This window comes from Physeter macrocephalus, chromosome 4, assembly GCF_002837175.3.
Source record: "Physeter macrocephalus isolate SW-GA chromosome 4, ASM283717v5, whole genome shotgun sequence".
NCBI lineage: Eukaryota > Metazoa > Chordata > Mammalia > Artiodactyla > Physeteridae > Physeter > Physeter macrocephalus.
Genome location: NC_041217.1, coordinates 142,121,164 through 142,134,713, shown reverse-complemented (window position 1 = coordinate 142,134,713; position 13,550 = coordinate 142,121,164). Strand labels below are relative to the sequence as shown.

At 36.3% G+C, this 13,550-nt stretch overlaps 1 protein-coding gene across 1 annotated transcript in view; it reads right to left on the bottom strand.

Annotated features, from left to right (window-relative positions):
• Positions 1-13,550, bottom strand: part of FAF1 (Fas associated factor 1) — a 534,086-nt gene that overhangs the window by 343,704 nt on the left and 176,832 nt on the right. Inside the window, exon 3 of the mRNA XM_024119653.3 lies at positions 9,072-9,118. Within this exon, the coding sequence (XP_023975421.1) occupies positions 9,072-9,118 (47 nt within the window). The remainder of the gene's footprint in view (positions 1-9,071; positions 9,119-13,550) is intronic.

Sequence of the window (13,550 nt, the reverse complement as noted above, 5' to 3'; positions counted from 1 at the left end):
GAAAGTAATGTGGGAAGGAAAACATGAGAAGAACAGAGAAAATGTCCAAAGCAGGAAGAATATCACTGTTTGAAAGCCAAAGTGAGCTTCTAGGCATCTATGAACAGAATCTGTGCAATAATACCTCACATATCTAAATGTTGTCACAACTTCTCAGAACCTAAGAAAAACAGCTAATTAGCAGTTTGGTCACTGACATTGTTTTCTTAACGCCAAATTCATCCTTCTATAGTCTATTCTGTAATGCAGGGGCTAGGATTCTGCAAAATTAAATTTTTCCTTTGTCACATGGTTTCCTGATAGACCTTTGTCAAACAGAGGATACTAGGTAGAGATTAGTAGTTAGGAGGAGGGGAGGAAAGACTTCCTTCTTCCTGTTTGCATGCATTTCAATCAGCATCACCCTACAGCTTTCAGTCTCCTGCTTTTTTCAGCACGCTTATAACCAGCTTCTTGTCATTCCCTCTGAGATATCACTAATGGCTGGACAGTATACATTCCACAGAGGTCTGATCCTCAGCTTCAAAGAGCTCCTCTGAGTTTCAAAGTTCTGTTAATCCCTTTGTTCCCTAGACCTTCCAGCAGTAACTTCCTGAAGCAGTTATTATATCTAGGTTACTTCAGTTTTACTTTTTTGCTCTTTTAGTCTTCCACACCTGTGTAACCAATCCTACATTAAATTCCCTCTGTTAAAAATACCCTAGTGTGGTTTCATTTTCTTGATAATGGAGGTGTCCCAAGAAACAAAGGATTCAGGAACTGGCTTGATTATGGCCTTGACCTTCAATGCACTGCTGAGCTCCTTGCCAATGGAAAATGTGATAGTAGTGATCCAAGCCATGCATTGGCATAATGATTAATTATCATTATTGAAACAAGTGCCTAAGGGAACCAAATGACTATCCGACCTGACCATTATGGTGGTAATAATGACAACTAGGACTATGAGCAGGCTGCTTCTGACTCTAAAGGAGAGCTTACAGAATAAAATGACACACTTGGGGTTTTTAAATTTCAGTTCAATTCATGATAAGAAAGTTACAGAGTTTCTGAAGTGGCACTTTAAAAAGAGTTTCTCATTTCTTGTAACCACAGGTATGCTCTTCCTAAGAACTGGACTCAAAATTTAATTTTGCAGCTTGCATACTTACAGTGAAAGTTGAATATACATACTTTCTAAGTCTCTTTTGTGAAAGTTAAGGCACTGTTGTGGAAGGAGTGAGAACCTAAGATGTGAAATGGGGATACCTGAGTGGATTCAGATGAATGTCGGAATCTTGAACCCCTGGAGTCTCTCTGAGCCGCTTCTGTAAGCAGAAACAGCTCCTCCTCCCATGACTGAGGATTAGCCTCTTGCTTAAAAACTATGAATACTCTTACCTGAGACAGTTGCCTTGAAGGGGGATGTCTATTCTCAAAACCTACCTCTACCATTCCTTATTACCTCTAAAATCAGAGGTAGGCATGTTCCAAGAAAATAAGTACGATGTCTTAACTGAGAAAAGATAGCTTATATCCAAAAGTAATTATAATATTTTGATAAATTATATCAGCAAAAACCTAGGGAATAGTTGTGGAAATGAATTTTAAGTGAGTTTGACCAAAAGAGTTTGAATAGGGCCAAATATAATATATTTGCTTAAGCAGTTGTAAGTACTTCTAATAGTTTCCTTGTCAACTGAATGAAACTTAAATCCCAAAGGAGTCTACATTTAATGAGGAGGAAATACCCAAACTTTCCTGGCAAAATGTAGAAGAAATCCAGATGCTTAGAAAAATATGAATGCTAAAGTGGATTAACCATGTACAACCTGAATATATACACATCCTCCTACTACATAATCCATGAGGTCCCAGAGAACACTGCACTAAAGCACTGAAAAATACATTAGTGAGGGAATCTACATCCTTGAAAAACTCTGTAGTGGCTGTCTTCTGTGGGTTGGAAATAACATGGGGAGATGACACCATTGAAAAAGACTCCCTAATAGGCATGATGAGATCCTAGAGTGCATAGGTCAAATGGCAGAGTTTAACAAGAAAAAGGAGGGAGCAATGATGTTAACGGACAGCATGGATAAAATGTGGCAATCAGAAGATTTCAACCTGCAGAGACCTTTAGTAGTGCTTTATTGAACATGGTACTTCTAAGAAACAAAATGAAAAGTCAGTTGACTAAAATATTACTTGATCTATAAACAACAGAAACCTAGATCTGGCAGCCTAGATCCTAACTTCCATAACTATAATGGAGGGTTCACAGTCACTCCCAGTTGCCAAACACAGACATAAAGTCCTTGGTCCCCCAAAGACAATGCAACAGAGCCACATATGTGTATTGTAAATTTTCCTCTAAGAATTCCCCTAAGAGACCTGTAGCCATTTACTAGGGGTTTGTGTACTGAAAAAAGGAAAATATCTAGATCTTTAGGGGATTACTAGATGCTAACTCTAATACTAATTCCTGGGGATACAAAAATGGAAGTTATGGTGGTAAATGAGGTTTTGGCCTAAGTCCAATCATACAGTGTTCATTCAATCTATTCAACCTACCTTGTAGTTTTTTCCCCAGATCCCGATAGATAGCTCATATTGACTTCCTAATTCATTCAATTAGGGTTATTTTGTAGGAGGAGACAACAGGAAGCAACTAAACTTGCAGAGACTTTTTTATTCCTCTATTTTAATTTGCAAGCACCATTTTGCTTCCATTTTGCAAGCATTTTGCTTCCTCTCAGCAGAGTAAACAATATACCTTCACTATATTTTCCTGAAGATTATAACAACTCTCTTGCTCTTTGGCATAATAATCTAGCCTGGACAGATCTTGATAACCCAGGTATTCCACAAAACATTATAGTGATGACAATGTAGATTGGTCCTGAAGAGCAAAAGTAGCAAGTACTTGGATGTTTTGGTAAGATACATGCATGTTAGAGATTAGGAGATACACACCACGAAAATGCAGAGGCCTTCACCTTGGTGAAGTTTTGGGGTCCAGGGGTCAGATGCATATTACGGTACACAGCTGGCTGCTGCACCTTGTACTTCTCATCAGTGCATAAAAGATATCTAAGCTAACTGCGAAAGAAAAAAATTTGGACTGGGAAAGGAAAAAATGGTTATGTATAATATGCTGGTACCAACCAAAAACAGACTGCTGAAACATTACAATCCCAATCAAAGATATCCCTGAAAGACAGTAGTGAAAGAAGAGCCTCCCAGTGGGGAGAACCTAAGGTTGTACCACAGGTTGACCACTTCATTTAGAAGGAGAAATAACCTGAGATACAAATCTACATTGAATCACAGGCAATAGTTAATGGGTTGCCCAGCTGATCAGAACTTGGAAAGAATAAAAAGAAAATTGGCTGACACAGAAGTCTGGAAATGGATCGTTTAGAATGAACACAAAATGTGAATATATGTCACGGGGTGACTGCTATCTATAAGCTATCCACTTAAAAAAAAAAAGGCTCTCTATATGGATAAGATGACATTGTTCTGTTGATGTCGGTTAGCTTATTCCCTTACTACCCCAGGACTACTCAATGCATTAATGTACAAAGTTGTCATGCCAATAGGGATAAAGGTTAGGCATAGGCACAACAGCATCAACTTACCCTCACCAAGTCTGGATCTGGCTAAGGAAACTACTGAGTGCCTAAACTGCAAACAACAGAGACCAATATGGAGCCCTCAATACGGCCCCATTCCCCAGGGGTCTGGTAATGGATCATTTCTATAATGGAGGGGGCAGTGATCTGTTCTTACCTAAAAAGACACTTTTCTGAATATGAAATTGACCCCCTGACAGCAATGCTTCTGCCAGCACCACCATTCATGGATTTAGGGAATGCCTTATTGATCTATGGTTTCCCACACAACACTGGTTCTAACCAAGGAACTCATTTCACAGTACGAGAAGTGCAGCACTGGTATCACTGGTGTATACCATTACCCAGAAGCAGCTAGCTTGACTAGTAATGGTGAGGATAGTTATGCCACAGGTTGGGAGAGAATATCCTCAAAGCTTGGGGCTCCACCTTAAAGGATGTGGTATATTCTTTATATCAATGACCAAAACACAGTGATATATCTCATATTGCCAGGAAAAAAATGCGTGTGGGAATTAAGTCGTGGTAAGGGTTCCCCTTATTATGCCTAATAACTTACCAAATTTTTGCTTCCTGCAACTTTGGGCTCTGATGGTTCAGAGATCACAGGATGTAATGTTTCCACAGTACTTCCACTGTATTAGAATTTGAGAATGCCACTTGGCCATTTTATACTCCTCATGCTACTGAATCAACTAGCAAAGGAGGAGGTACTAGCTGGTCTTGATTACCAAGGAAAAAAAATCAGGTTGTTGCTATGCAATGGACTATTTTCTAAGGTATGTCCAAAATTAAGAGTTAATGGGAAACTGCAACAAATTTTTTAAAAAGGATAAGCCCACTGAGGATTCTAACTCTTCAAGAATGAATGTTTGAGATGTCCCACGAAGTAGAGAACCTTGACTACCTGAGGCACTGGCAGAGGGAATATAGAATAAATAGTGGAAGAAACTGGTAAATATCAACCATGGCTTTATGATCAGTAACAGAAACAAGGACAGTAACAGCACACGTGTACACACACAGACACAGACAAAATTCTCTTCTTACAGTTTACACACTGATCCTATCAACGTTACCCTAACAGTAACAACACCGTAACAATGATACCCACTTTGTTTCAGCATCAACCACTGAAGTTAGCTTCTATTTTCTATTTTACTTCGAAACAAGCCTCTGCATCCTGTCAGAAATACCAGTATCAGCTGAGCAGGACTTCTTTCTCATGTGTCTGGGGCCAAGTTCCTAGGGCCTTTCCTCTGAGCTCCAAAGTTCTGCTAACTTCAACCTCTCCCAAGCTCTTTCCTTTTTTCCTCCAGTACCAGGAGTGACCTTGTGCCCTTTGATGGTCAATAGGGGCCTCTTCTGGGCAGGTCTGTCCTAGAGAAGGCTTCCTGGAGTGGGGGCCATGGATCTGCCCCATACAGTCCCGGCTCTGCCCACCCTTCTCAGGTTTAAGTCTCCTCCTGCCCTAGGCTCCCTTCCTCGCTGACCAGCAGAACCCACCCTCATGTGGGCCTGATGGTCAAGTTGTTTCCTGCAGTCATTATTGCTCTTTCAACCTACTATATATCTGCGTAACTCATTCCCTACATGAAATCCCCTCTGTTTTGAAAGAGGTGCTAGTGTGGTGCTTTTTTTCCCTTTACCAAACCCTAACTCTAGAAGATAGTTTAATATTTCTAATCAGAGCACGCTCTTTGGTATGTTTCTCAGCCACAAAGAGGATTTTTTTTAAGTTATCTCTTGAAATCTTTCTTATTAGCTATAATTACTCCATTTCGAGATCAACAAAAATAATGAATTTACATTAGTTTTTTTTACTAGCAATCAAAAAAAAAAAGAAAAAAGAGAGAGAGAGAGAGAGGAAAAGAGATTACCAGTTAATGAATGATCTTGTCAGTTGTGACTAATGTTCAGTGATATCCAAAGAGTGCAAAGGCATCCAAAACTGTTGACTCAAAAAAAACTGTTTTTAAGATTTTTCATCTATGAAGACTACCATCCTATAATTTGACCTTCTCACTATTCTTTTCAAGTTAATCAATAATTTAAAAGACAGAAAGAAAAAAAGACACTGGGTGGTAAGGCAAACTCTATGGAGAAATCTATTTTAGATCTAAACTTCAACTAAAGGAGTGTTTTTATCCTTGCTCAACTTTCCTCTACAAACCACACAGATCCTTGGAAGACAGTGAACAAAGCAAAGTAAACAGAAACTCTGCACTTGTTTATTTCAATTTTTAAAAGTCCATCCCATGGTAAATCCTCTAGGTGCAAAAAAAATGTGTCTTAAAGATAAATCTGTCTCTAGAAAAAGATCAGATTTTTTAAATGGGTATCAGAAAAGACAATAAATAAAGACGTTATAACTGGCCAAAATGGACATCTTCTAAATCAGAAAACCTCAGCACTTATATATTCTGAAAGCTATTATAATAATGCTCAAGATTTGAAAACAAACCTGTCTTCGCTAGGTTTCCTCAATGAATTAAACAATAGACAAAGAAATATACAGTATATCTGTCTGGATCATAAAATAAATGAGTTGATAAATACCACCCACTTAGTCAATGAGTAAAATTACACTATTAATTCATAAAATTTTTATAAAACATAGCATCTACTCTCTACTAATACAGGTAATTCATTAGTGCTCCTAACAATAGCTTTCTCCAAAAATAATTTTTTAAAAGGCTCTGGACAATATCCTGAATAAATAAAATATTACAACAAGATGCAGTAAATATACATGTACATACTTGATGTTTGCTTATGACTAAATGAATGGTTTAGATTATGACTGCATATTTTTACACTTTATAAATATGCTGTATTAGCAATGTATTGTCTAGTGAAATAAGCCTTGGAAGATGAGACAGAAGACTTGCTTACTGACTCATCAACATCATGCTGTATCATCTGAGCCAAGTCACTTCATGCCTTATTCTCTCTACCTGTAAAATGCCTTTATTTGCTTACAACTAAAATAATAACTGTTAAAACAAAGCTGTGGAAGAAAGATTTTATATACGTGTATTAAATTTCAACTTCTTTACCCAAAGGAAAAAATCTTAAAAGTTGTGACATGCCTGGGTTACTGACCTTGAAGAGGACAGAGTGATATAAAAGAAAGAGCATGGTTTTTAAAATGAGAAAATCCAGACTTCACCAACTACTATATTTGTGGCCTTCAGTGAATCTATAAATTCTCTAATCTGGAATTTCCTCATCTATGAAATATGAGCATTTATTTCTTAAGGGTTTTAATGGGCATTAATAAAGAAAACTATATCAAATACCTAGCACAGTGCCTTAAGTATTTAAAAAAGTTAGTTTCTTTGTCTTGAACTTATGGGTACGTTAAAAAAACAAATTCCCACTTTTGAATTCACATAAACATCTGATTCCAAGAAAAGCTATAAAGCGCAGAGATCAGGTTCTTCTCCCTCCAAAAATAATTCATATTAAAAAAAAAAAACACAACTCTTTTTGGTAGCTCTTTTCTCTGCTAAGGTATAAACTGACAAATTAAAAGTTAGTTGTTTTCACATACTATAATCAACTTTCTACAAATATCAAACACATGAAACAAAGATCCTTTTAAACTGCCTACATATACCATTCCTAGCATTGTGTCTTCCACTTTCAGTGTTAAATCTATGAGAAAGTACAAAGAGCCCTCTTTCCTTTCCTCTGGTCAGTAGACATACAAGAGTAATTTTCAGTTCTGTCAAATCCACAGTGATTTCAAAACTAAAGAACAAAGTTAGTAAGGAAATAGTTGAAAACTATTACTTTCTTTTGTGGACATATGATTCATTCCTTTAACAAGCAAACAAAACAAACAAAAACCCACTCTGATGAAAGTTAAACCCCAAATATTATAGTAACCTTATTAGAAATCAATTCCGTACTGAATCTCTAGCTATAGAATATATTAACGAAAAAGTATCTTCTGTGACAGGAGAGATGGGATGTTTCCAGGGATGAGGGAATTTCTACAGTTCACCCATAGCAAATACTATTAATTGTAAGATATATCCAATATGTACTCAGAACCTAACAGCTGAATCCACAAGGGTTTAGCAAGCAAAAATTTTGGCACAAAAAGTGGAATAACATTTACTCAAGAATAAAACTGGAGCCATATTTAGCAGTCTAAAACCTTCTAAACCAAGGAAAAAAATAATCTTGAAGGAAGTTTCTGTAATCATCTGGTTTGCTTTCTAGACAAGGGCTTCAATAGAATTGAATGCTTCTGAACCAAAAAAAAAAAAAAAAAAAAAAACTGAACAAACCAACACAGAAAAATTTGGTACAGACTCTGGAAATCAGCCACATTTACTCTGGATGAAATTCTGACAGTTTTTAAAAAAAAAAAAAAAGGTGGAGAATAGGTCTGTTTATCATTGCTTTCACCTAAAAACCATTAATCACTAAGGGTGGTATAGGTACCAAACAGAATTTTTCTTCCTTCCTAAATATACACAGTTTCCTATAAAGTACAGCACATTTTGCAGTTCATGGTAAATTTTTTGATGTTTTTGCAACAGCACTTTTCTTCCTCTCCAAAACAACCTCATTCGTAGTCTGCTGTTTCTGTTTGCCTCATCTGCACTTAGCAGATCATGCTTCAGTGACTTAGAAATCCCAGCCACCAAAATTCAAGCCAAAGTTTGAATTCCGGGGGGCGGGGGGGCGGATATCAAGTAATTAAACCACACTTGTAAGGGAGAATGGTTTTACCTCCTATGACTTTATAATGTGCTCTTTTAATCCAGAACCAGTCTCCAATTTTAGGAAAAGTTATGAATTTATTTTTAATTTAAGGAATTATTTTGTAACCACTATAGTTCTCTTGGCATCATCTTCCAATTTTACCTTCTGGCAATGACACAAAACCACGAAGACTATTCCACATGTTAACACTGTATACTTCAGGTAAAACAGCTCAGTGCTCTGGGAAGTTTCATTATTAAGGACTTACTCAAATTGTTGCAAATTAACAAATTTAATTTAGAAACCAAAGGGAGAAAAAAAAAAGTATTAGTAAGGTTGAAGATAAAGCCTGTATAGTTAGATGATAACCATGCTCTGGAGTTACTGAGACATGTCTCATTTTCTCACTACTAACAGTTTAAAGGATTCCGTTCCTTCCATCTTATGAATTAGAAGATGACCTTGAAAAGTTTCCTTAAAAACAAAATAAAATCACATTTAAAAGTTGTATCACCCAATCTGAAATAACATTTTACAGTTAGACGTTGGAGACTTTAGGAAATTAATATGACTAATAAAAATGTCTGAAAGAAGAATAACTGTATTAATGAACTTATATATCAAAGATCATCACAAAGTGCTCTATCAAAAAGTGAAACCAAAAAAATTAACAACTGTCTCTTTTTTGCTTTGCTAAATTCTCATTTTACTACTAAGTACCTTACAACATACCTTCTCAGAATGCCATTTTCCTGGGGTATTACACCATTGATAGCTGCCTGCAAACAAAAAACAGAGAAGACATTTAAAGAAACAGACAAATGCTCAGGGGTGGAGTGGAGTGGGGTGGAAAACACTGTAAAGGAAAATAAGTATACTTTGAAAATTTAAACAAAATAATAAGTATTTCCTTAGTGATAAAAAATATTCTCCATTAAATGTTTTTCTCCCTCTCTATAATAAAACTGTGTTTTAGATAATTTAAAAAACATACATTTGGCATCTAATATCCCCAAATCTTGAGTCATAAAAAGCTTAATTCCACAGTCCTCATTCAAGCAAACCACCCACAAAACCAATGTTTAAGGGTGTTAGAACAAGTAAAATCAGTACCTTAAAGTAATCTTTTAACATTATTTCCTTCCTCAGATTGAGAGGAGCAAGATATAAAATCACAAATGAAAAATGCCAATAAGAATTTTAAAATTAGCTCAGGAATTAAATTCATTGTGTTGTGTTACAATAATTATTCTTGAAGAAAAGAATATTTAGAAGGAAAAAATGTATCAAAAGGTCTTTGATAAACACACCACAATTATATCAGGTTACAAAAGGAGCAGGAGCATCCCTGGGGGAGTCTCCTTATATAAAACCTTCCTGAAATTGGTCTCTAAGCTAACAAGTCACCAATTACCTAGAACATAGGTAAACACATGTGCCATGATTTGGACATTTTTGAAAGCTACTAAGCAAACAGGCTGTTACATCCTGGATTGTGGGTACGTCATTACAGGGTAATAGAGAAGATTCTCAAGATATAAGGAAAAAAAAGACTCTTCCAACTTTGCCTTTGCATCATAACAACTTCTTCCCTCCCCTTTCCCATCCACATCCACATCAAAATGGGAGGAGGGGGGAAGCTGACACTTGGATGTTTTATCAGCTGTGTGGAGATCAACTGCAAAAAGGAGCTTGTGTATTTTGTGAAACATTAACTTAAATATTTGCCAGAGGTAGGTCAAGTTTACAAAGTTATACTGTTGAATGGAAACAACGTAGAGTGTAAGACACTTGCTATGAATTTTGAAAGTTTTAACGCTCCACTGGCAAAAATCAAAGAAATCCACAGATTATTAAAGACAGTGGATACCATAGAACCCTGACAACTCTGGAGGCTCAGAAATCCTTAGAGTCAAGGAAATGCTAAAATCAGTTTTCAAAGCCACAAATTCAATAGAAGCATCCCTGCCTGGTGCCAGGTCAATTATCCCTTTTCTGTTGACAGCAATGGTTCCACATACAAATATCTTCTTTGTTAAAAAATAGAAAATGGTCAGAGAACATTCTATGATGTTGGAAAAGAAACAAAATACCAGAGTTTGGAAAGATTTTGTTCAAATTTTCACTAGGGAATGCCAAGGTATAATGGAAAGAACACTAAGAATTTATAAAGTCCAAAATTTGAATCTAGATTCTCCCATTTATTACTTTGATGACCTTAGTATATATTCTATACTCATTGAATCTCCCTGAGCCTCAGTTTCCTCATCTGTATGAGTAAATACTACATTTTCAGCCAAAATGGCCCTGCCTTTTTGTTCCTTAAAGGCTTCAAGTTTTTTGTTTATTTCTTAGGGCCTTTTAAGATACTATATCTGCATGGAATGCCCTCTTCCCTGTTCTTTGTCTGGCTGAATCTCAATCATCATAATTGATGTTTTTGTTAGATATACTTTTTCCAAAAATTCTTCTCCGATCAACAACCCCCCCATAGGTTTACTCTCACAAAGAACCCTGTACTTTTTCTTCATAGCAATTGATAATTACTTATTTGGTGATTATTTGTTTTATGTCTGTCTTTCTCACTAGACTGTAGGCACCATGATGGAAGAGATGATATCAAATTTGTTCACCGCTTTATTCCCGCTGCCTGGCACAATGCCAGCACATAAAAGGCACTCAATAGTCATTTGCTAAATGAATGATGCTAGAGGAGTACAAAGAAAAGCAGCACAGTGGAGACTTGCTTAAGGCTCACAGAAAGCTTCCTGGATGAAATAATGTCTCAACTAAGACTGAAGGGTAAATGAAAAGTAGCAAGATGGGGAAGGGGACAATACTATTCAGAAGGTACCATGACACACTTCCACTTTCTTTTTTAAATATTTATTTATTTATTTAGGCTGTGCCATGTCTTAGTTGCGGCATGCGGACTCTTGGTTGTGGACTCCTTAGTTGCAGCACGTGCACTCTTAGTTGCGGCATGCATGCGGGATCTAGTTCCCCGATCAGGGATCGAACCTGGGCCCCCCGCATTGGGAGCACATAGTCTTACCCACTGGACACCAGGGAAGTCCCCACGCCTTCACTTTCAACCCTTTTCCTCTTCTAAGATCTTATATTATTTTAAATAATGTATTTGCTTTTGGATAGAATGTTAATCCCTGACCTCAACCTTATGTACAAATAAACTCTGTACCTAAATAAGTAAAATGTAATTCAGAATGAAGACACAATAAAAGTATGATCTGCTAAAGAAATATAGGATAGGAAGAGTGCTTTTTGACTGTGAGGATTAAGGAAAGTTTCAGAAAAGGGACAGCATTTGATATTGACACTGAATAATGGGTAGATGTAGAAGCAAAGGAAAATTTCAGATGAATTCGACTTTGCACAATGTTAACTTTGAGGTAATAGTAGGATATCATTTGTTGACTTCACAAATATGTATTGCAGTTGACCCTTGAACTACATAGGTTTGAACCGCACACAGGTCCACCAATACTCAGTTTGTTGTTGTTGTTTTCAATAAATACATATGACAGTACTACACAATCCACAGTGAGCTAAATCCGAGGATGCAGAACCACTCTGAGACTTGAGCTTGAGCATCTGTGGATTTTGGTATCCCCAGGGGCACCTGGAAGAGATGCCTCACGGATACCGAGGAATGACTGTAATTGCCAACTATGTACCAGATATACTAATGGACATAACATAGCATGTCTTCTAGCATGGAAAAAAATCCATTCAACAATTAATTTTACTAGGAGAAGTTCAGGTAATATCCAAAAGGAGACAAAAAGGTAATTTTAAAAATCAGAGCTAGATTAAGTAAAACACCTGCTTATTTGAAGCCCTAGAAATACTTTAATTCCCCCCCTCCTTTACTCTCTGGTGAAGAAAAGTGAGACAAAGAATCTTGGGGAATTCATATATGTAAAAAGAGAAGAGAAAGCTTAAAACAAAACAAAACAATAAAAATGGAAGGGTTAGATAGGAGGGGAAGGACCAGGAATATGTCATAGAGAGGCAATGAAGGTACTATAAGGAGGGATTAGACAAAATTAAAAATGTGAAAATAGTCTAATAAAATGAGGCCTAAGAAGAGATTGTTAGACATATTTGAAAACAGTTTTAGTAAAAACTATATCATAAAAGGCTAAGAAATACAAGGGAAATAAGAAAGTAAGTAAAACTGATTCTTGAAACAATATGAAAAGTATAAAGATAGGACCTGCAAGAAGAATGGCTACGATAAGTTTTTGTTTGCCTTTATTTTTTTTAAGAATAGTGATTTCTTGAGTTCAAAGAGAATTCATGGAAAGGGAAAGAATAAAGACTCCAGAAATAAAGGGTAAAATTAAAAGTTTGGTTCAACAAACTTACCAAAGGCCTATTCATTGCCAGGCACCATGCTAGACTTTGGGTATGCCTGGTACCTGATCTAGGGCTCAGGAGAGCACAGATAGAGGGGATACCTTTAGAAAAGAGATTAGATTTAGAAAAACCTAGATTATAGACTAGAAATTATACTGATCACATAAAAACCACGTATCATTTGCTCAATGTAAATAATCCCATTGCTAATTTGTGGGGGGTTTTTTGTTTTTCTTTTTTGGCTAGGAAGATATTATATCTCTCATTCTATAAACAGGAATATAATAATAGGGAATGATTAAATATTTGGCCAAAGAAACAGAGAATAAACACAATATTTCTATTTCTGGGACCGACTCAAACACACTACAGTGGATCTTCAGCAGACTGCAACATATTTAAAAAACAGTATCTTGCCTTGACCTAGTTTATGGTAGTATGAAAATCCATTTTGGTATAACTATTATTGCTTTTATGCTAATTAAATCCATGACATTTTTAATCAGTTAATTTACCACAATTAGAATCCCAGCCTCTAAGTTCTCTTTAGCAAAACTTGACAACACCCTCTGAATCGTCATTTCTCAGAGTCCACTGGAAGACATGTGAGGTATGTTTAAAGTATAGTGGAAGTCAAGGTCAGAGGTGGCTGTAAGAAATATTATCTTCAGTCTTAACAGAAGGAGAAAACCATGACGCTCATAGTGGGCTTTAGACTTTTTGGGGGAAGGGAAATGGCAAATTGGTAGATTAAAAAATGACAGGATCATAAATAAACAAACAAACAAACAAATAAATAAATAAATAAATTTTGAAAACTACAGCATCTAA